Source organism: Pseudonaja textilis, chromosome 1 (genome assembly GCF_049901715.1).
Source record: "Pseudonaja textilis isolate UNSWEBS1 chromosome 1, rPseTex1.2, whole genome shotgun sequence".
Lineage (NCBI taxonomy): Eukaryota > Metazoa > Chordata > Lepidosauria > Squamata > Elapidae > Pseudonaja > Pseudonaja textilis.
In genome coordinates, this window is record NC_141990.1 from 304,214,228 (window position 1) to 304,239,467 (window position 25,240).

At 38.7% G+C, this 25,240-nt stretch overlaps 1 protein-coding gene across 1 annotated transcript; it reads left to right on the plus strand.

Moving 5' to 3' along the window:
- Positions 1 to 1,544: 1,544 nt before the first annotated feature.
- Positions 1,545 to 22,717, plus strand: SGPP1 (sphingosine-1-phosphate phosphatase 1). The gene is made up of 3 exons (XM_026698625.2): positions 1,545 to 3,103; positions 15,728 to 15,817; positions 18,228 to 22,717. The coding sequence occupies exons 1-3, from the start codon at positions 2,393 to 2,395 to the stop codon at positions 18,777 to 18,779; spliced, it is 1,353 nt and encodes a 450-aa protein (XP_026554410.2). The 5' UTR covers positions 1,545 to 2,392; the 3' UTR covers positions 18,780 to 22,717.
- The last annotated feature ends 2,523 nt before the right edge of the window (positions 22,718 to 25,240 follow it).

Below are 25,240 nucleotides of genomic sequence, written 5' to 3' on the forward strand. Positions count from 1 at the left end.
CTTCAACAAGGTTCTTGAAGCAGCTTTCAATTTAAAAAAATGCTAAAATTTCTATACTATAAGGGATATGGTAGCATATAGGAAACAGTGGATAATAGGTGCTTCTCTCCAGAGGCAGAAATTGCCCAGTAATTCACACACAACCACTCTGCTGGTTGGTTTTATATATATATTTAAATATATATAGTATATGTCTCCATATTGCATATAATAATAGAGCTATAATTTATCCCAGCAAAATGAGGTTTAATTTTCTATGTGAAACCATATCCAGTGCTTTATACTGTTTTCTGATTGCAGTTTTTTATGCCTTTAAAATTTATTTATTTTTGAAATAAGATTTTGAAAATAATTATAAGAATCCTTCCTGTGGGAACATGCTGCTGTTTTGAATACTTAAAATATGTAAGAAATGTAAGATTTTGAAGCTTTGATACTAGAAGGAACCAGAAGGAACTAAAGGTTATTATTAAGGAGAAGATTTAATCTTATTAATACAGAATGAGGCTAAATAATGTATTGAAGGATAGTCATGATTAAGGGATCTGCAAGATAATTTTGGAAACATATGCCATTATAAAAAGACTGAGCTTAGAAAATATTAAAGATAATTTTATCAGATAGATCGAGACTGGTTTGAAAGTGGATTTAAAAATTACAGACTATGGGAAGATCTGGAACAAGAGGTTACACTGCGTCTACAAATGAAACTGGCTGATATTTTAACAAAAAGAGTGAGCTGGATAATTTTCTTATATTGGAGTTAAAAGATACTTATTAATGTTTTGAAGAATTTTATGAGAAGAATTTTATGAGAACAATGAAAAAATGACAAGGAATCAAGTTCTTTAATAACTTACGAATCAAGTAACTTATTAAAATGAGCCCTGGTGGCACAGTGGTTAAAGTGCAATATTGAGGCAAACTCTGCCCACAGCCTGCAGTTCAATCCTGATGTAGCTCAAGGTTGACTCAGCCTTCCATCCTTCAGAGGTTGGTAAAATGAGGACCCAGATTATTGGGGACAATAAGCTGATATTGTAAACCACCCAGAGAATACTGTAAAGCACTGTGGGGCAGTATATAAAGTGCTATTGCTAAATGTATACGAGTTATGACTTATTTCTTCTTCTTTACTATATTTTCCCCTTTCTTTTCTATTATTTTCTTTCTTTTCTCTACTGTTTTTTTGTTTGTACTAGTTCATACCTAGTACATTACATTAAATTACAATGTTCAATAAAATTACGATAAATCTGTATTTAAAAAAGAGCTCCGAGGTGAGAAGCTGAATCTCTGCGGTCCAAAGGAGGCATACAGTTGTCAGCTCCAGAAATAGGCTGGTATTGTAAACTGCACAGTGTGATTTATGGGGTGTGTATTCGCTTTAATATAGTGATTATCTAGTTTGGTGGGCTTTTATTAGATGCCTTGGAGAAGCGTCACCAGGTGGGATACAAATTCAACTAAGCGGCAACAGCCGCTCGTCAGCCTCCCCTCTCCTTCCCCCTCCGCCAGCCCGCGCACGTTCATGTCTGGCGTGCGCGGCCCCGCGCAGCGGATTTTTCGGACAGGGATTAATCGTGCGTGCGCGCGCGCCCCCCAGCTCATTAAGGGCAGCCACAAGCGCACGCAGGATTTAGATGGGATTGGTGCTGCGCGGAGCAGCGAAGAACGGGGAGAGGCTGCGTGTGGGGATGTTAAGGCGGAATGGCGGCCGGGTCGACTGGCTGAGCGCCTGATGGACGCCGCCTTTTTTTTCGGAGGATCCTGATTTCCCATCCGGAGCTGTTCTTTACCCGCTCGTCAGCTCGCTTCCCCTTTTTGTGGAGGTGAACCCATTCTCAGCAGCTTCGCGTCCCAACGGGTTAACGCAACCTCCTCCTCCTCCTCTCTTGGGTCTTTTTGGGCTGCAATTTAGCTTGAGTTCGGGGTCCCCCTCCCCCGTTGCGCTTCGCTTTCTCCTCCCTATCCCGAAGCTCCTCCTCTTCAACCCCATATACTACTCCCGTTGTTTCTTTCTCCTTCCCTTCTCCAGGCAGCAAGGTTTGCGTCCTTCACAGCGTGCCTTATGAAGTCGTACCTGCCGCCCTAGCTCCCTCCCTGCGCGCACAGGTCGGTGCCTGGGTCATCTGCTGAAGCGGCTCCCCTTGTTTTGCAAGCCGTTTCTCACTTTAAAAAAACAAATTCCGCTCTGCTGAAAACAGATAATTGCCCTTAAGTACTTCCAGATATCTTTTCCCCCCTCTTTCTTTCTTTCTTTCTTTCTTTCTCTCTCTCTCTCTCTTTCTTTCTTTCTTTCTTTCTTTCTTTCTTTCTTTCTTTCTTTCTTTCTTTCCATCTTGGAGTTCAGATTTACCTCCTTGAGTTGCCCTCTGACAGAAGAACTAGCATGTCCCTGCTCCATCGCCTGATTTGTTACCTGCAGGATGCCGAGAAAGTTGCCAGTTTCCAAAAACTTTGTGGTGTAGAAGCACCACCAGACTGGAGGTCTGTCTCCCCTGCTCAGACGGTGGACACAGAGCACCCCTTGGCCAACGGGACCTGCACCGCTGCTAAGACCCAGGCTGAAAGTGGCAGACGGTGCGTGTCCCCAGACTCTTCCAACGTGAAGGAGAAACTGGATGAGAGCCACTCAAATGGTAGGAAGAATGGGATGGTTTCTGAAGACACCTGCGGGGTGGGATCTCAGCCAGCATCCCTGGAAAAGCGGAAGAAATGGGTCTCAAAAAGCTACCCTCGCCGCAACTCTCTAACTGGAGAAACCACATTGCAGAAGTTCAGAATCCATAATTTTTTCCTTTATTACCTCTTCAGCTTTGGCACAGAACTGGGCAATGAACTTTTCTACATCATGTTTTTCTCCTTCTGCATCTGGAATGTGGATGCTTGGCTGGGCAGGAGACTCATCATCATTTGGGTTTGGAACATGTTTTTGGGTCAGTGCACCAAGGATATTATCCGTTGGCCAAGGCCTGCTTCTCCCCCAGTAGTGAAGCTGGAGGTTTTCTACAATTCTGAATACAGCATGCCCTCAACTCACGCCATGGCAGGCACGGTTATTCCCCTGTCATTATTACTACTCAGTTATGGACGGTGGCAGGTAAGAACTCGGTTTAGTTTATATTAAGATAGTTTGCAGCTGGTGAAATAATTTCCTGTGAAACACTGATTTTACTTTTCTCATGCATTTTAAAATGGAAAGTATCTGTTCCCAGGTAAACGTTTAGATAGCTAGAATTTTAGCATTTTAATTCTAGCCTGTGCTGCATGAGAGTTAGTCTTGAAGCCAGATGATATAGGCCACACCTGAATTTGAAAATAAAAAAATATGGGAGATTGATTTTCTGTTCTCTTAGTTGGAATTTTGAAATATTTTCTACATTACTGAATTAGTTTAGACGTTTGTCACAATTTACAGATGAGATTTGGAAAACATTCCAAAATTTCTCCTATCTTAAATCATTTTCTTTAGTTTAGAAGAATTCTAGTAAACTAACATATAATTTCTAATATAGGGCCCATTTCCCTTTTAAAAATTGAAGATTTTTTTTTAAATCTTGAAAGCTAGTATCAAATTCCTGTATCAAAAAGGAAAACAAGGCTGCATATTTTTCACAGGACTGTGTTTTGTCAATGTATCAAAATGTATCAAATTATTTAACATAACTTGAGCTAGCCATAATTTAGCTTTCATTTTGAATGCTGCTATTGTTTGCAATAGCAAAGTTGATTTTCACTTTAAAAACACGTTTAACTCATTTAAATGAGTGGTCAAATCTACCATAAATGCTAAATCTATGAGCCATTTTTCCACTTCAAATTCAGGCACAAACTTTCTTTTTGATTCCATAGGTGATTTTATTTTGCAAATCATAAAAACTTTTCAATATTTTACCCTGACTTAGCTATGTTACTTCAGAAAAGTAAACGATATCCCATAACCAGCACCCATACTTTTAAGGTACTCATGGAATTGGCAGTGATTCAGTCCCTCAGATCTTATGAAATTCACAGCTTTGATAACAATTTGCATGACATCCATTTTCAAAGCTTTTGCACATAATTTCTTTTTATATATGATGCAGTAATATTTCATCAAACATCGGCTGCTGGTGGCAATTGCACCATCTTCTATCAGTTTTATAAGTCCCTCTTTTTTTTTTTACCAACCATACCTATGGTGCTAACAATAGCTATACCAGGTATGTTAGCAAAAGTTAAAGAAAATTACTTTAATGTAATTTTTACTGCATTATACAAGTTAAGATATTTAGTTGGGTCTTTTAATGGCACCAAAGAAGCCATTTCTTCAGTGAGGTTGTACTCATTATCAATACCCCTAATAAAAATGGCAAGTTGAGCCATATTTGTAGCATCAGTACTTTCATCTTTTGCCAAAGGATAAAATTTAAAATTAGCAGCTTTACTTTTCAAAGCTCTTTTAATATATTCATCGATTCACCTGGCTATAGTATGGCAAAATCAAGTGACTTTAGAAAAAAACAGTTTTTTTAAAATCAGGGCAATATGCCATGCTTTCCATGCATTGCTTAATAAACTTATCATCAATAAATAGTTTTGATTATTATTTTTTTGCAATCAGACTTACTACCACATAATTAGCTTGTACAATAGAGTCTGTTTGAATTGAAATTTTTAAAAAAATTGTTGAGATGACAGACTTTTTTCAGTTCTGCTATTTTGTCTTTATGAAACAATCCTTGATATGCATCGAATTTGGCAACATGTTTTTGCAAATAATGTCCTTTCGAGTTGTAATCTTTGAAAACTGATATAATTTCCCTACAAATTGAGCATACTGCCTTATTACTTGTCTCAACAGAAAATTATTCATCTGTCCATGTTTCTTTGAACACTTTCCCTTCATTCACAATTTTTATTGGGGTGGAAGTTTGGGTTTTCTTTTCTTTTTTACATGATATTGAAGCCATGTTTAGATAAAATAGTAGGCAACCGTTTTTTCAAGTATTAGCCATGTTGTATATGTAAATATATAAATATCATAAGCAAAAATGCTTTCTGATTCATTTTTGTAGTTTCTCCAACATAGCTGCTAAAAAGCTTTTATTTAACTCATTAAATTATTTTACAAAGTAATATATCAAGCCTGTGTGCAAAATTAAGTAAGAAAACGTATGTAACAACAAACACACATCATATCACACATGTATTATTAGTAAACATTGCGTTTTATTCAGCTAGTCATACAAGTATATATAATATCTGAAATATGCAGTTTTGATTTGTCAGACTCTGTGGTGAGCCCGGGTGGCAAAGTTAGCCTTGTGTTGCACCCTCCCATACCCAGTGTTTCATTGTCACCTACACATACAGTCTCTGCTCAAGAAATATTGAGATTGAGATTCTCTCAATGATTTTACCACTGGCCATGCCTTGTTATCTAAGACATCAGGGAAATTAGTAATAACTGAGTGAATTGTGAATTGTGCTTATGCAGCACAAACTATGGAAGAAGCTATTTCTTTTGCAAAACACAAAGTTAATTTGTCTTTAGTATAAGAAATCCCTCCCTTCTTCATTGGATCAGCCATTCACTAGTACACCTTTGGAGTTAAGTCATTTTTTTTTCTGTTCAGATAAAGTAGGACTGTACTAAGTAGGTTCCAGAAATTTATCATACTGTATTCCAGAATGTGAAAATGTCTAGATTACTGCGAATGGGAGATAATAAATAGTACTATTAGTTATTTGATATATTTTAAGTATGAAGCCTTGGGAGCACTGGCCTTCATTAATTTAAACTATCCACGTACTTGTCATTTTTTCCTTTCCAAAAATATTTAAAGAGACTCATTCAAAGAATGTGAATATGCTCGTTTTAAATATTATTTCTGTGTCCCTAATAGCTGAGTTATGGGACATACGAGTATCTTATAAAGATTTCAAATTTACTAGCTGAGGAGCAAATATCAGGCATTTTGCTAATCCAGTGAAGTGTTGCTGAGGTTGCAGTAACTATACAAACTTGCAATGCATAAACACCAGAGGCAAGTCTTCAGTACTTCATGTACAATTTATTCAGTAAGTCAAAATTGTTTTAAGTCATATTAAGATGGAAATCTCATCTCCGATACATAGTTTTAAATATTGGTGAGCTTTAAAATTAAATAATATAAAGGCTGTGAGAATTACTCTTTTGGAATTATTAGGAAGAGAACCAAAAAGGAAAGAGCCCAAATAATAATGACTTTTTATAAATCTGGGAATATCTGGAATACTATGTGTAATTCAGATCTCCTCTCCTTAAAATGGATAGCTGAGAGATGAAAAACAACAAACACACATCATTCTGCCATCCAGAAATGGCAGTCTAAATAATTACAGCTCTAGAATATGTTTATTATCAAGAAAAAAATCCAGTATTTACTTATCTCATTGATTTATAGGGCTGGCCAGTTCAAATTAAATGGCATAGAGAACATGTAATTAATTTGAAGATTGTGATTAATAGGTACAAATAATTCTCTTTCAGTCTGGGAAAAACATGTACCTAGAATAATTTATTTCCAGGAATCTGCTTGTGTTTAATTGCTGTGAGGTGCAAAATATTGAATCAGATGGGCTATTGGCCTAATTCAATAACAGAGTGCATTTAATGCAAGTTCCATTGTTGACAACTGTTTGATATATTATTTTGTTACCTTTCTAATATAAAACATTCATTACTTCATTACACACACACACACACACACACATTTTAGGCCATAAATAACTAGCTTTAAATAAAATGTTTCATGCATTTTCTAAGGGCTAAACGAACCGCCCTTAGCTCCAACCAATTAATGTTATGAACCTGTTCCTCAGCAGACCATAACCCTTGGGCCATGTGGGACTCCAGTTGAGCTCCCCAACCTAATAAGGAGGCATCATGAGGATGAGCCTGTCTTCCACCCTGAAGGACTGGCCCCTGAAATGGTACTGGAGAGCCACCAATGAAATGAAAGCAATACTTGCTTGGGCAACCTCACCTTCATTAAAGAATGACTCTTACCTGTCTTCTGGTGAGGCAGTAAAAACCACTGAAGGGCCCTGGAGTGAACAATACTAGGGAATGATACCAATACAAGAAATTATCTTACCAACAGTTGGGAGAGATGAGCTAGAGGAATAGAACCCCTACTACGAAAGCTCTTGGCCAACCCTTTTAGGCTGTCCTGCCTTGTGAAAGAAAAACCTGACACACTCCTGTGTCAATGATGGCCCCCAAATGAAGTAGACGAGTTGACGGAATGAATTGGCTCTTTTTAATGTTAATAGAGAAACCAAGATCCTGCTCGTGCTCACGTGCCATCACACAGAAGGCAATGTGCGCGGCCCCCTCATGCCTCCTGCACAAGCGTGCACAACCCGTGTGACCTGTGCTATGTGCTTCGGTGCATGCACACCTGATCCTTGCCTGAATGATCTGGAGGAGGTTCAAGACGCTGGTAAGGGGCCTTGGCTGGGCGCTGGAAGCTGGAACTGGATTCACCCCTAAACATAGGGCATTTGAAGTATGGAGCAGGTTGATGTTCAACACTCTTGAACTGGGATGGAAGCACCTTCCTTTTATCTTTGGTTTCGACCAGGAATGGTTCCAAGGCTTCCCCAAAGAGCTTGTCTTCTTGAACTGGAGTAGAGGCCAGCTTCTACTTCCTTCTTCCATCAGCCTGCCAATAACGCTACCAGTACATGCGTCTGGCTGCCACTGAAGAAGCAATAGCTTTGGTGGCAAACCTAGCCCCATGAAGAGTGGCATAAGCTATGGCCCCCAATCTTTTTTGAACCACGGACCGGTTTCACAATTATTTATTCTTCCACGGACCAGTACCTGAGTAACGCGAGACTCCACCACCATTGGGGCGGCTCTTCATTCGAAGCCGCCCCTCCCCTCTTTGACAAAACTAAGGTGCGAGCACCCAAACGCCGCTTTCCAACTGAAAACCCAGAAGCACTTTCCAACCAAAAACCCGGAAGCAACCAAAAACCCGGAAGCAACCGAAAACCCGGAAGCACCGTTGAAACAAGATGGTGGCACCCAAGCTTTGTGGCCCCGTAAAAAATGATCCACGGACCGCTCCCGGTCTGGGGACTGGTGGTTGGGGATCCCTGGCATAAGCCATGAACTTCGCTGCAGCCACAATTTTATTGAGGTCCTGATGGGCCTGGATATCTGTAGTTGGGATCCTGTCCTGAAACTGTTTAAGCTATTTAAGTGATGTTCTGGTGAAGAACGAAGCTGCAGTGGAAGCTTTGACTGCTCAGGCAGCCGCTGGGTGAAACCTTTGGAGCGATTGCTCGATCCGCTTTTAATCCGCCTTGAGGACATCATCTGGATCAGAAGGGGCTGAAGAGGTGGAGGCCAAAGCTGCCATCGGTGCATCCACCAAGGGCACCTGAAGGGTCTTGGTAAGCTCAGGGTCAACATTGAAGAACCTGCAATCCAAAGACAGGGGATTGGGTCTTGAGGCAGGTGACTCTGGCTGTTTCCGAATGACCTTCAGAAAGAGCCTGGAAGGTGGGACCACCTCCTTCCTCACCTCCTGTTCTGCATGTTATTCTCTGGATGGTATAAAGCATCACAGAGTAACTCCACAAAACATCAAAAACAAAGTCTTTTTTATTGGTACATCAGGTATCCTTATAACTCAAATTTGTAACGAAGTTCTTCTTAATGTCCAATCCTTTGCATATCCGTCTTGTAGTGTAGAAATATAAAAAGGTCTCAACCCCATGATGATTGAAGCATGGTATGAAATGGTGGTTTCAGGCAAGAGTGAGGGAGCCTCCCCCAACCCAATAAGGGTCAATATAGTGACCAATCAGGATTACAGATGTGGTCACATGACATGGACTACATTTCCCAGGATACCTTTGACTACATTTACTATGATGCATTCCCTTAAGGGGACAGCTCACAATTCCTAAGTAACTATCCCAAATCCCATTAACTCTAAACTGTCTGGACAGCACACCTCCGATTCATCAAAGAAGATATCCGACTCCACAGGAGGCTGGGTAACTGTTGCTTCATCATCTGCATCCCTCAGGTCGGCCATGTTTCTTGCTTTATACAGCAAGGAAGAGAATAAGGCATGCTTAAAACTTTCTTGAACACTGGAATCTCATGGGAAGGCCCTTCATCTTCAGATTCACTCATATCAGATTCCCTCTTATCAAGTTCACCAACCAGGGTTTGCTCAGCAGCGACTGTGGGAACATAGGCTGAAGCCAAAATAGAAACTGGTTCCTGAACCACGGAACCCCTTTCAAACCCAGGACCTTCTCTCTGAAATCTCAGAAGCTGCCGAAGAATGTCAGGCAAATCTCTGCATACCTTCAGAGATACCTTTCCTGATGGCCTTGTCAATCAAGAGCTGCAGGTTGACCGGGACATCTGGATCAGAAGGCTCAGCAGGTCTAAGTCCTGTTGCAGTAGGGGTAAAGGAGGCCTATTGTACACACGCTCCTGCCAAGGTACAGCTCTGCATCCACTATGGGGATCACCTTGATGACTTCCCTCCTTCGAGGGATGAGTGGAGGCCTCTCTTCCAGCTGCATCTGGGGATCAAGTTTAGACAATGGCTCTGGAGGAAGGTCCAGGTTCCTGATCTTGAAGATCCACCTCACTGAGATGCGAAGCAGGAGAAGACTGCTTGTAAAGGCCTTTTGTACTTTTGCAATATGCTTCTCTAAGGCCTGATGGCACCTGGAATCATCTCTCTCCTCTTCCTTAGAGGCCTTCTTTGCAGGGTGCTTTCTTTTGTTACTTGAAGCAGCAGGAGCTGCCCTGTGAGTTTTAGCTGCTCTAGATGCTCTGGTCTCCCTAGGGGCTTCAGCCATCTTGAAAGAAGAAAGGCCTTTTCTGGATTGAAGTCCTACGCAAGAAAGAGAAACACATGAAGGGATTTATATATGAACTTCAGGGGAAATCTTCCTTCCAATCCCCTACCTCCAACAATCACTCTTCTTCAGCCCTATGCAATCTTCAGTAGGATGTTTTAACACTTCCTACTGGGACTCATACCCTCCTGGGCCTAATAGGGCTATCAAATATAGATGAGGCCCAGCTTGGAGCCTGGAGGCCCTGGTCTATTTCAGGACAGGGAACCAAGCCTCCCACCGGGATGAAAATTAATTAAAAAATGCCTACCCTTTGGTGTCTTCTTGCCAGTAATGACAAGAGACCAGTGGCCTAGTGCTGGCAAGGCGTAGGATTAGTTGGAGGAGCAGGCCAAGCCTTTTCAAAATGGCCACCTCCAGCCCAGGAACTCTTCAAAATGGCCACCTGGCCACGAAGTCCTCCAAAATAGCTGCTTCAGGCCACGAGGCTGCCAGTTTCATCAGAGAGCCCTAAGGAGGGATCCCTGACCTTTCGCTGGCCCCTGGATGGCAAGGGCAGCTCCTGGAATGGCCACTCAAACTACAGCCTTCCTCTTTGCTGCGGAAGCTCCTAAATGGCCCTGCGGCACAGGAGAGAGTGAGCAGAGATGCCCGGCCTTGAAAACGGCCGACTGGAAGACTGGGCCCTCCTCTTTGCCGCGGAGGGCTGCAAATGGCCTCACAGCTCTCTGCAGGCTGTTCCGGAGCAGCCCTCAGCTGTTGCGTGGTTCCGAAAACCAGCTGAGAAGCAGAGCTGCGTAAATTCAAAAAATTAGCTGTTTTGAGGGTTTTTTCCCCTTGAGAAATAGAGAAAAGGCTACCTTTGAAAAATCAAAGGAGGGAGAGGCAGTGACTTGTGTCCATCCTGGCTGAGGACTGAGTCAAAAGCTGCGAGGAGCTACCCAGAGTAGGCAGAGCTAGGCTAATAAGCTTTTTAGGCAGACTTCATCCAAGCAGCTAGGACAAGAGCAACACCCACTCCTGACCTGTCACAGCTTTGCAAGGGAGAAGGAGAGAGTTATCTTTGCTCAAAACATTGTTAGTGCTTTTATGGACACCAGATAACATACTTCGTGTCTTAATCACTTTTGGGAAATTGCTTGTTAACTGCTTTTCAGATAAAAAGAACCTTCAGAATATCATGTTTTACTACACTGAATATAAATTCCTCCAATCTGCAGCCAATTGTACCTTCAGCCTAGTAGAGATTTGTTGTATTTCGAAGGAAGGAGAAGCTTAGACCAGGGCATGCAATTAACAAGTTTCCCAAGACATAACAAGATTGTTAAGATCAAAAGAGGCAGAGAAAATGCTGAGCAATTTTGATGTGAATTTTTTTTTAAAAAATGAAAATCAAGAAAAAGTGCTAAACAAGGAGCCAAGAGCTGGGAAATAATAATGAAAATGGTGGAATGATTGGGATGAAGTAAGGCAGGGGTCCCCAACCACCGGTCCATGGACCGGTACCGGTCCGTGGAACATTTCCTACTGGGCCGCCGGTTTGCTGGGTGCCGCCATCTTGTTTGACAAGAAAGTGCTTCCGGGTGAGCTTTTCCGGTTGGAAGGCGGTGTTTAGGTCCTGAAGGAATCCTCGTGCCTTAGTTTCATCGAAGTGGGGGGCTTCAAACGAAACTAAGGTGCGAGGATTCTTTCAGTACCCAAGGCAAGGTGAGCTGAGCGATCGTCCCGAAGCCGTCCTGAAGCGAAGCCCATCGACAAAGGTACAAAGGAGGAGTTGAAGGTGGCAGGGAGAAGCGTGGGACGGCTGGCTGGCCAGTCGCTTGGCTCGCCTTGCCTTGTCATGCATGCTGATGCCAGTACCGGGCCGCGGATCATTTTGTGATGCCGGTACCGGGCCATGGCACAAAAAAGGTTGGGGGCCACTGAAGTAAGGGAATACTGAAAAGAAGCATTTGGGAGATGGAAATGATAGGGATATGTTGAAGAGGGAAATTGAAATATATATGAAAAATGAAAAAGATGATCAAAAGCAACTCATACATTGTTAAGAATGTTGAAAAAAGTGGTAAGGCTGCAGGAATAGGTGGTTATAGCTAGATAAATATTAAAATATTGGCGTGTTTGCTGTGCAAGTTATTTAACATGTGTGAGACTACTGATTGAAAGTATGCCACTGTTGTTCCTCTGTGGAGATATGTAATAAGAGTAAATTCTTGAACTGTATGGGGATTATGACCTTATTAAGTGGTGCAGAGACTTCCCTCAAGCCTCTGGGAAGCCGAAAAAAGCCTCAAACGGGCCAAAAATCAGCTGGGAGGTGGCCAAAACACTTCTGGAAATACCAGAAGTGATGGAACAGGCCTGTTTTTCATCCTCCAAAGGCTGCAGAGGCTTCCCTCAAACCTCTGGGAAGCCAAAAAAAAAGCCTCAAACGGGCCGAAAATCAGCTGGGAGGTGTGTGCATGCCCAGTGCAGGTAAGGGGGTGTCAGCAGGGGGGAATTGCATGCATTGCCTTCTGGGAGCTGGCACATGCGTGCAAGTGCGCATGCAATTTTCAGCACAGGAGCCCAAAAAGGTTAGCCACCACTGGTATATATCTTTGGTTCATTACATTTCAAAGGTAGGACAAAGGAAAAGGCAGACACAGTGGAAATTAAGCATGACGCAGGAATATTTTAGATAAATTCATTTATCCCTTCCTACTAGGTCAGCATGCTAGCTGTGCTATCTTTGATATAATCATTGAATAGAAACTTTCTGGTTTACTGGGCCTTAAGGCTCCTAACTTAGTTTTCTCCCTGTTGCCACACGCTTCAATTGGCTGTGAGTTATATATATAAGGGGGAAAATTTAAGAAAATAGCTGGTATAAGGGTAATGAATGATATGTGGTCTGTTGCATAGGATGAATATTTGTCAAATAATATGAATTTATACGTAGCATGACAAGTTTGTTCATACAGTTGTATATGTTATATATGATGTGAACAATATGTATAATACAATATTAAACCAGAATGTTTCTTGTTTAGTTTTGGCTTAATGTTTATTTCTTTCTAAACCATGATTTGAGGCATGTGTAAATCCAGTCAATTGTGTGTTCTTCAATGAATTATGGTTAAGCTTGATGTAGGAAATGAAACAAGTCTTAGATACTATTTTTTTTTGCTGAAGTAGCATATAGTTTTATCTATATGGACTAGGGTTTCTTTATGGAAATACAACTTCCAGAGTCTTCTGAAAATGAATTTATATTTAAATGAACATCTTGGCTGATTGTTTTGCCAAATTCTGTGTTATTTTTCTGGACATTTTTGCTTATACTCTGTTGTTTTAAATTGATATTATGCTGCTTAGAATCATGATAGAATTAAAATACTAAATTTACAAACCAATAAGTTTTGCTTGACAAGTAATGTGGTAGTTTCCAACAGTCTAAATTTTTTTTTCTCAATTCTTCTCTGTGATTGTATGATCAAGGTTACGTTTGAAACTGGGTAGTTTCTTCTTATCCTATGCACATCAACTTTTAGCTTAATTTTTTCTTTTAAAATTGCCTGTTTCCTGACACAGATATATTGACTTTTTCAAAGAAGAAAGGAAAGCAATCCATGTTAAACTCTGTGGAAATTAGTATGGGGGATATAGAAGAAAATATTAGCTAGTGGTTGGGTAGTTTAGTTTAGTTTTAGTTTACTTTATTGTCATTGCACCTCGTACAACAAAATCAAACACCATCTTCAGTGAACATCATGACCATGACCATGAAAATAAACACAAGCACACATCCTTCACCCTTCACACATTGAACCGGAAACCCCCGACACCACACCAGCACTGCACTATACAGCAGAATTCAAAAGAGCTCCTGCCCTGGAATAGGAACTGTTTTTCAGCCTATTTGTCCTTGTTTTAATTATTCTGTACTGTCTGCCAAAGGGTAATAGTTCAAAAAATGGGTTTCCACAATGAGATGGATCTTTGAGAATGTTTTGAACTTTCGTAAGGCAGCAGGAGCTATAAAGCTCTTCCAAAGAGGGGAGAGGACAACCAATGATCCTCTGGGCAATGACGTTAACCCTCTGGACTGCTGTCCTATCTGCCACTGTGCAATTGTTTATATAGAAAGCTACAAATTGCCAATATATATGTTATTACAGAATTCCATTTTAATCTAATAGTTGGAAATTAGGGACCAGCATTTGAGACAGATCAGTAGATGTTTCCAAGGAACTGTTACCAGCACTTGCTATTTTCTATACTGTATGGCTGAAAATCCTCAACATGTAATTGCTTTCTAATTGAGCCAGCATTTCTGTCTGCCCTTGGAAGGTCACAAACAGTAATAAGAACATTATTATTGGCTCAGACCAAAGGTCTTTTTAGACCAACATTCAGTGATAAACTAGATGTCTATCAGATGCTGACAAGGAAAATATGAGAATAATAACATCTTTGGCTTTCTAGAAATAGGAATTGAGAGCAGTCACTAGTTGTATAATTCTCCATGAATTGGATCATTTTCATTATCTTAGGATAACGAGTTCCATTCTTTAACTATATGGTATGTGAAGGAAAATACCTTATGCTGTCTTCGTGCAAAAGTCCTTCAGAGGTCATGTCATGTTCTGTATTAACTTGCTCTAGTACTTGGGTTTCTCATAAACCATAGTTACTTATTCCTTATGGAGAGATGTGGTACAAATCCAAGATTTTGAAAGCAGGATAGTCTGTTAATATTAGAGCAGATTGTGAGGCAACATAACACTAAAGAGATGTTGGAGTGTTCCAACAAATCCTAAAATGATTTCAACTGCAGACAAGCAGGATGGACTTTGTAAATGATACCATGTATGTGTAATCATTCTCTATATCAGAGTTATGCCAAGCTGAATGGCTCTTGTTCCGTATTTTCTGAATTATAGGGCTGGAAAAGATCTTGGAGGTCTTGCAATCCAGCCCCCTGCTCAAAGCCAGAATCTTATTACATCCCAGCCAAATAGTTGTTACCGCTTTATTGCAAGGTTGAATTTTTTAATTAATTTTTTAATTTGATGACTTCTATGATAAAAAGAGGACTTTTAAGACAATGAAAGAAGGTGAAAAAGGGTGACCAGCAGCAAAATGGACAGACTCAGGAGCAGTGGCAATGAGTACACCATTGGGACATGCGAAAAGACAGGTTTGAGATAAATCAACATGGAGAAAATTACCTACATGGCCAGTAGGAGTCAAAAATGACTTTCTGGCACATAATTAATGATCATAAGTCAAAATAAATCAGGCAAAGTGATCAAATACATTTGGATTCAGTTAGAAATTTACCTTTAACTGAGGAACACTTCTCTGGTGAAAGAAGAATAAAATGCAAGAGTTGGTTCTGTTTCTTTCAGTGAGCAGAAAGTTAACCAATTCCCCAAAAGCAGTCTTTATTGTTTTTCACTTGCAACAGCTGGATTGTTGTCTACCTACATTAAGTAGCAGAGATTGAGATTATAAAATGAAACCAAGGGAACAATTGGTTACAGAGGGATTTAGTTTTTAGTAGTTTTTGTATGCACAGTTAACAGAAAAAATCAAGATTTATAGCTGGAGGTTTGGAATTGAGCACAGAAGACAGAATTTGAAGCTGAATTATGTACAAACGATGAAGATGCAATTGCCAAAAGGATAATTGAATGTGCTGAAATTTGAAATTGAGGACGAACAGGTGAAAAAAGTGTATGCATTTTGTGCTTGTATTGTAAGTTATTATTTTGAATGATGGTATCCATGTATTGTAAAAAATTAGTTGCAAATAACTTGGAAAATTATATAGTTATCTGATTCAAAGTAATATTTCTTGTTTTTCTTTCCCTAGTATCCTTTCACGTATGGGCTGATTCTCACAATTTGCTGGTCTTCTCTGGTTTGTTTCAGTCGAGTATATATGGGAATGCATACAATTCTGGTAAGAAAAAGTCATAAATTCTAAAAACATAACATTAAATAATGGTCGTATTGTAATGCATATTTTCTGAAAAATGTCAGCTTAAGCTCTGCTATAAAAGATGATGAACATATCTCTTACAGCAACAATTAGGCTAAACTTTGTCATTTGATAATTGCAGATGAGTTTAATCCATCTAGAAGGTGGAGCTAAACGTCTTGCCATCCTGGTGGCATTCAATTTGTTTTACTACTGGTTCTGTGTGCATGGCTTGGTGGGCATGGCAGGAGAAGGATACTGTAAAATCTCCAGTCAGAAGTGGTATTTGCCAGTTTTCTAAACTACTCAAAATTTCCTGTACCGGTTCTCCAGAACTGGCCAGAACCTGCTAAATACCACCTCTGCATGTAGTCTTTTGCAAACTTGCCAGCTTTAAGTTGTGTGGACTTCAACTCCCAGAATTCCCCAGCCAATTCAGGTTGCAAACTTTCAAAAACACTGCTGTAGAAGAGTCTAAACACTCCTTCTCAGTCTTAACTCTATCTTCTGCTGCAGGGAAATCATTTTCCCCCCTAGCCACATTTTAAAGTTGAAGATCCAAAGCTCCAGATGGAAGCTGTTTGATGCTCCATTGGTAGAATGGATAGGCAGAAAGTAATCATGCTGACCACAATTAGGCTGGAAACTCCTGCAGAATATTTTCCCTCCATTCAAACAAGTTATGTTGCATGGAGCACGGAAGCACATATTCCTTCATGTTCAATCTTCTTTTCAATCTCTGGCTGGACTTCCCCTTTATTCCTCTGATGGATCTCAGAATGACTCATTTTGTATCAGGTAGCAGCAACTACCTTGGCTGACCTTGAAAAGGCTAGACAGGGTTGGATCTGGTTAGTATTTAGTTAGTATACCAGCATTGGGACAAGATTGAGAAGCGAGGAAGAAAATGTACTGAGCAACCATTTCTGTGTTGTTTCTACAAACGGTATACTGTTAGTCTTCTACTTAGAACCACAATTGAACCCAAAGTTTCTGTTGATAAGCGACACATTTTTAAGTGAATTTTGTCCCAATGTATGACCTTTCTTGCCACAGCTGAAAAGTTAATCACTGCAGTTTTTAAGTTAGTAACTCGGTTGTTAATGTGAATCTGGCTTCCCCATTGACTTTGCTTATCAGAAGGTCATAAAAGGGGATCACATGATCCCCAAGGCACTGCAACTGTCATAAGTACATGCCAGTTGCCAAGTATCTGGTTTTTGATCACGTGACCCTGGGGATGCTGCAATGCTCATAAGTGTGAAAAATGGTCAAAAGTCACACTGTAATTTTGAACAATAACTCAACTTGAATGAATCCTTGCTTTATCACAGATCAATGAAAGAGACTGCATTGATTTCAGAAGTCTACCCAATTTATTTGGTTCCCTGAATTAAAGAAGCTTAAAATCTTGAGTACAAGCTTATATAATACAGACTTAATCATTTTTCCTAACATCTGTGCGTGGAAAATATACCCATGTACTCAAATGTCAGATAATTTATGTATAATTTATAGTTTAATCTGGAGTTTGTTTCTTTTTCTAGACCCTTTTGAAATGCAGATGTAAACTGCCTTAGTAGTTACAGTCATTCCATCTCTTTCTCTCAGGGATAATTTATATGTTAACAGGTTGTTTAGTCCTGTCATTTTGGACAGAAATGTATGGATTGGATTATCTTTGTAAATCTAGCCTCCCCCCCCCCCAATATATTCCTAACACCACCTCCCCATTTTCTAAAAGAAGATGGACTGTAATAATGATTTTCTTTCTGTTCAAAGAAGTTGTTAAATTAAGGATGATACTAAAAAATGGACTAGATCTGGCTGGAGCTACAGAGAACATGCTCCCCAAAGAAAGGCTCCCCTAAGAAAGAACCAGTAGATTCAGAACATTGTTGATTGCTCCATTCCAAACACTCGTCTTTCCTGGTCATATGACTCCGAGTCAGGGAAGTGATCTTGAAGGAGGAGTCTGGGGGGCCATTAGGGGAATATCAGGTGCAGAAGACGTGCGTTAAATCCAGAGAGGCAGAAAAATATTGGGAAAAGATTCAAACTGCCACTCCCCACCCCCGCCCTCTCTGCTGCTCCCCAGGGTATTAAAGGGAAGACACAGGGTGAATTGTCCATTTCTCTTATAACTACTTCAGTCAAGTACAGGTAGTCCTCCAATTACGACCACAGTTGAGCCCAAAATTTATGTTGCTGAAGGAGACATTTGTTAAGTGATTTTTGTAATCAAGTTCTCTTTCCTTTGTTTTAATGTGCAATTTCAGAATAATTCTCTCAATAATTTTCTGGGAAATGTATTTTGAAAATATCAAATTTATATTAGTAAGACTGTCATAATTCATATAAGTTACTAATTTTTTTCTATCTCTTGCAACAGGACGTTATTGCTGGTTTTCTTTATGCTCTTCTCATCTTGGTTGTCTTCCTTCCAACTGTGGATCTAGTAGATAATTTCAACTTAACATTCAGATATGCGCCACTAGTCATCATCAGCCTTCATCTTGTCTTGGGGGTGTTTTCCTTCACTCTAGACACCTGGAGCACATCCCGAGGAGATACAGCTCAGATCCTGGGCAGCGGTGCTGGAGTTGCCTGTGGCTCCTATGCTACCTATTGTCTGAATCTAATGCCAGATCCTTCACAAGAAATGCTTCCGTTAGTTCCTTCACTCACCTTAAATCTCTTTGGAAAGGCTGCCCTGCGATTATTGATTGGATTAGTTTTTCTGTTGCTGGTCCGAATGATAATGAAGCAAGTCACCATCCCACTGGCCTGTAAAATCTTTGGTATTTCTAATGCAGATGTTCGAGAAGCCCGACAGCATATGGAAGTTGAACTACCTTACCGCTATATTACTTATGGAACAGTGGGATTCTCAGTGACTTTCTTGGTTCCTTCCTTATTTTGGCTAAGTGGACTGTCCTCATGATAGTGTTTTCTTCATAGGGAAGCAGTGATGGACAGTTGATCTATGTGAGAGATGGTATACTTTTTGAGAAGTGCTATGATATTGCCTCTGCGAAAATTATATGTGGCAGGCAGTGAGCTCAAATCTTTGATCCTGGTTAAAAACCTTATAGATTCAGATCCTTGAGAAATGCCATTTGTAGTCTTACCATTGGAACAACATTATAAACAGCAAATGGGTTTATGTGTATGCATAAATACGCTTCAAACTATAAATGCACCATTTTCTCTCTATTTAAATCTGTTAAAGCAGTTATGTTTACAGATGATCCAGAAGCTCTGTCTGTGGTCAATTAAAGCCATGTCATATCCCTCAGCCACAAATGGCTATATTGTAACGAAAAATCTTTTTTTTCCCCCTTCCCATATACACACCTATTTTTTACACACAGATAGCAAGCTATGCTAATAAACCTAAAATTTAATGAAACTTTGCTTACAGCACCTGATAGCTTTAGAGCCTTTTCTGTACTCCATATTTTTAATTTGTGAACACAAACCACTTATTTCATGTACTTTATTGCTTGATAATTGTGCCTTTTTGTTGGAATGCACCACATACTGTGGGATACATACACACACAACTACTATAAAGTAGTAAAAACAGTCTAAATTAGGTAGATATTTTAAAATGTAGGCTGCAACATGATTAATAAAAATCATTTTTATTATGTAAACTAAAACCTTTATTTGGGGCTCACCCACTTTAATCCACATTCTAATACTTTAATTGATATTTTTAAGTGTAATATTCTGTATGTTATTGGAAAGAGTACATTTTCCCCGATTCTTTTTTTTTAAATTAGGCTTTAATTATATCTGAAATTAATGCAATGTTAAATTATATTTTAACATAATTTTTCTTGGTTTCAAATGAAGTCATATTCGTAACAATGGTGGCTTTAATAAGAAACATATACACCTGTACTGTTGCATTGTATTTCCCATGCTGTTACATCAGTTATCAAATTGTGAAGGAGGTTCTTTTGTCCTTTTTTGTTTGGATACTCCTCCACAAAATAATTAAATGTATTATGGTATTAATTACATCTAAGGCCATGTAGCCTATTATTTCCGATCAGTGACATGGTGTCTAAACAAAAACTAGTGAGGGAAAACCTTCATTTTTCTTGTGATATAGTGGCATCTGACATGGTCTTTGTTGTCCTAGAGATCTTTGGAGATCAGTAGGGCAGATCGAAGAAAGGTAAACAGAAGGAGGAAAAGCAGAAAGAGAGTGCATTCTCTCATATGTCTGGCTTTGTATTATACCAGCAAAATTAAAACACTCTTCAGTTATATAATGTACAGAGAATACATTAAGGGGATTGATGTGCTCCAGTATATGTGTTGTTTACATACTTCTTATGCCCTTGTAAACTTCATTTATGGATGCTTCTACTAGGGCTATACAGCAATCCAGATTCAGAGGGCAAATGATCATTTATTACATGTGGGACATGCATGGAGCACATGATGGAAATCCATTAAATCAAATGCACTTTTTCCTGGGATTACACGGCATCTGTGAACGGCACTTTGCTTGAGCCCAATGACACACAGTGTCTTGAACTGTTCTAAACAGGAATTCCAAATCCTATTTTGCTTTTTGAATATGTAGGGCTACACAGACCTCATCTCTATTCCCAGCTGTCCAAAAAGTGCCTACTGTGTACATTGTACACATGGAGAATATAGACAGGCAAATGATCATGTATGGTAAAGGCATACTTACTTGTAAGAAGATGTATTTACAGGTTACATGTTCACGGTATCATCCAATTGTGTAAAGGCAATTTAAGCCTATAAAAAGGGTGGTATTGAGTATCATAGAAGTCTATTTTGTGTTTCCTGGGGCCTCTTTGCAACATAAAGTTTTGCAGTGATAAGACTTAGAAAATTGAACCATTTTAATTTCATTTGAGCCTTACGATTTGCAAAAATGTACAGGTAGTCCTTGACCTACAACCACAATTAAGTCCAAGACATTTGTTAAATGAATTTTGCCTCATTTGATGACCTTTCTTGTCATTGCAGTTGTTAGTAACCCTGCTGTTAAATGTATCTGGCTTCCCCATTCACTTTGCTTGAAAGAAGATTGCAAAAAATGATGATACGACTGTAGGACACTGCAATTGTCATAAGTATGAGTCAGTTGCCAAGTATCTGAATGTTGATCATGTGACCATCAGGAATGCTGCAACAGTCATAAGTGAAAAACAGTCCTAAGTTACTTTTGTAACTATTGTAACTTCAAATGGTCACTAAATGAGCTGTTGTAAGTCGAGGACTACCTGTATATGGTACATGGTCTATTGTAGGCAGTGTTTCCTTTTTTATAAAAGTGTTACTAGTCAGCAATTATTGGGCCTCATCTAAAAGGATGGAAATGAATCAGGAACTTGTATTTTGATGATAACGGTACATCAGAACATTCACATGATGCAAATCTCAAATAATGCACATACAGAATTCTTAAACAGGTTGAATGTTCAGGAATTATTATCTCTGTGTTGGATTGTGGAAGGAGTACATGTATTGCTATTATCCAAGAGTCTACAAATTATAATAAAAAAGAGCCCAGGAGCATGAGACATTATGAATTAAATTACTCTTGCTGGATGCTAGGTACCATATACACTTTGGTTCTCAGATTAAATAAATATTCTTTTCTCCAATGTTTAGAAGTATACACATCTAGTTGTAGGCTTTTGTTTTCCTGCTATAGTTTCAAATAAGGCATTGATATTTTGTCTTATTTTTTTTGAAATGTTGCTAAATTCACTTTTGGGAGGTGGGGGGAATGTTCTCTGGCCTCATTCTTCTGTAGATGAGACCAGAACACTGGATCCTTTGTGTCACTCTAGCCTTTTTTATGCTCTGCTTTTCTACAGTATTTATGTTTATTAATCACAAAAATAGCAGTTATCTTCCTGTATGGAATTTAAGAATTTGGCATATGGCATTTGCATTCGGAGAATGTGTCGTTACAAATGTAATCCAGAATATTCGGCTTGGACACGGAGAATGTAAATTAGTTTCATGACCCTGGGAAGATGGATTCGCCACCCCCACCCCACTTTGATCATAATTATTCCTACCACCATGGTAAGGTTCAGGGGCCTCTGGGGCAAGTGGGTAAAGGAAAGCCGGGTGGATCGGTGTAAAAACCCACAAGATAGTCCTGTCCACCATTTTACAGGTTTTGATGAGATGCCTGTGGCTACTGTTAAAATTGATGTGAGATCTAAATGCCATTTTATATTGATCAGGACTTACTAATTAAGACTTCCAAAACTTAAAAAAAGCTATTTACATGAACATAAGCAGGCTTCAGAATTATAATCAGTGAATAATTATTTTTCCTTATCAAGATTAAAAAAGCAGTGTTCTCACTGAGTACCGGTACATTTTCTTCTGCAATTCTATCCAGACACTAGGAATTACTTTGATTAGGTACATACTAACTTCCCAAACTAGTATAGTTTTTTTTGTTCAATGTGTACCAGAATAAAAAGAAGTTTAAGAAGAAATTGTATAAACACTTTTTTTTACATTCCTAAAAATGCGATTAATCTTAAAGCACAAAAATTAAATACTTTGTTGTTGCATTCTCATTTATTGCCATGCTTTTTAAAAATAAAAAAAATATTAATAAATATAACTAGATCTGAATGACTGTTACAAGTAACTTGCGATTTTGGGTGGGATTTATTATTCAGGTTATTTAGCACTATTAGCATTAAATTGCTGAGTTTGTTTCATTGGGTATATATTTTAATGAACAAATCATTGTCTCTAAAGTTTTAAAACATGCACTGTAGTATATTCTACTATTATTCTGTATATTATTTTTTTACGCTATCTTTAGGTGAAATTAAATCCCACATTGACATTTTACATTTATTTTGTGGTGTTTTGCTTAACTTGGAACCTGAAAACTGCCATCAAACAATCAAGGCCCTTCAGCTCCATGAACCTGAATTATACAGAAATTAAAAGCAAGGCATGTTTATTAGCAATTATATGTATAAAGTGGTGGTAACAATGGGCTTCATCAGCAGTAAAATTTATGTAAACTACTTTGAGGATGCAATGCAGAATGAAACCAAGCTGTAATTGGGTGATCAGAAGAAGAACCCTTTTAGGAACGCATTCAAGCATATCCTGAATTGGTTTTTAAAAAATCAGTTACAAAAATTTCCACTGTAGCTAATAAAACTATAAAATATAATACAAAATATAAAATAAAATATAGCCAAGGACAACTGCAAAAATATCTGTGTAACTTATTACAGATTTTTAAAAGTCTGGGAAATGAAAAGTAGTGTTGCCATTTCATTAATGATGTTGATAAAAGTACTAGACAATTCATGTGTATAGATGGCTGATCCATGGCTCAGCATGATAGTCTATGACTTTCAAGTCAGAGGTTCCACATTCAACCCTGGCATTTCCATGTAGAACTAGAGAAAAAATATTGCCTAAAAACATGGAGATGGATTGCCAGTCAGTGTAGGGAATTTTTGGAAATTTTAGACCTGCAGAATAGGAAAGAAACAAACATGTTTAAGGCAGGTTAGATCAATTATTAACATGGTCAAAAAACACAATATAGCACTGTTTTCTATACTTGCCTTGTATTCTTATTTTTTATCTCCCCTATCAGTGTGAGACCAAAGCAATTACTTTTATTGATTTTACCTGTTTAAGAATATTTCATGAAATATAACCTCTGAGTGCAGAAGATCTAAATTGAAAAGAATCTCTTCATTTCTGAAAACTTGCTATATTATTCATTTTACAATACAGTACCAGCATCATATGGACTAATTTCTGAGAGTTGTATTGGCATTCCCTGATGCTGTCTCTGGGCTTACTCCCATATTGGTTAATCTCCATATTAATAGCTCAGAAATGGGAATGTCCCACTTTCTTTTCAAGGTCAGCTATGGTTTCCAAACTATTCAACTTTTTCCCAAGAAGATCAAGTGTCAGAAAAGTTAATTGAAAAAAACAAAGACCATGTACCACTATTTGAGCAAGACAACACTGACAGTTCTTACAGAATTATTTCAGAAGTCAGCTAGTGTGCCCCTCTTGTCACTGGAGGAGTTTAGATTTTCTCTGATATAATACCTCCATTGTGAAGGAAAGTCTGGTCTATTGTTGCTTTAGGACAGTTCTGTTTTGCCAAACTGCTGCCTCAGAAATCCAGCCATTCTATTCTTATCCTTCAGAACAAATCATGATGCATAAAGGGAAAGCAAAAATATCCTTGCAGTGAATCAACTTGAGATAATTCCCTCTAGAAATTAATCTCTAATGCATTTGACAAGAGGATTTTCTTTTTATGGCAATTTGAAACCTTTTTGCTTACTGAGTGAAAAACCAAGCAATTGTTGGAAGAAGCTCTTCCATCTGTAGAAGATGATATGGAAGTACAAAATGCCAAAAAATCTACAACTAAGTTTTCCTGAACATAAGTCAGTTATTTCATTCCACTATAAGGTTCAGGTGTAATATTTTACTGTGACTCCATTTCCAGGAAAAACTATCCAGAAGTTGCTCCAACACTGGACAAATTGGAGAACCATTTGTCTGAAATGGTATAGTGTCTCCTGTGTGAGCAGGGGATGGACTAGAAGACCTTCAAAGTCTCTTTCTACTCTGTTATTCTGTTATTCACATGAGGATGGGAGATTACAGTTAGCAGTACCAGGTGGCCTTGTTTGTTCCTGGAAGCCAAGAACAGATGTCTATTTAATACTTGACTGAGAGAAATCACATACTAGTAAGACTGTAAACTACTGCAAATTGGAAAACATCAGTGGAAAATCCATTTCTTTTTTAAAAAAATTAGTTATTAAAACAAACTTTATTTGCAAAAGATTAAAAAGATACATACTAATATACAGAAATAAAAAATCGTAAATGTACAAATAAAACACTAAACATATTTCTTACTATTACATTTGATATTAGGTTCAATAGTTCATAGTAAATAATAATTGGCAAGTATTCCTTATCTCTTATAGATTACATATTAATAAATAACACCTATTACTCTCCTATTACTATTGGATTATAACTATTATTTAATCAATAAATCCTTCATAATGTTTACGTAGTAGGAGAGAAGATTGAAATGATTATTGTATACATTCAATATATACAACCTATATGTGTTTCCTGGGTTAATTTATTCTGTACATTCTATTTCTTGTGTTCTACCCAGCTGTACCATGGGAAATCCATTTCTTATTGCTAAGAAAATCAGATGGGTGTGTTTATGCAGACCTCAGGAGTGTAGCTAAAAGACTATATAGCAGAGGTCTCCAAACTTGGAACTTTAAGACTATGCTGGCTGGAGAATTCTGGGAGTTGAAGTCCACAAGTCTTAAAGTTGCCAAGTTTGGGGAG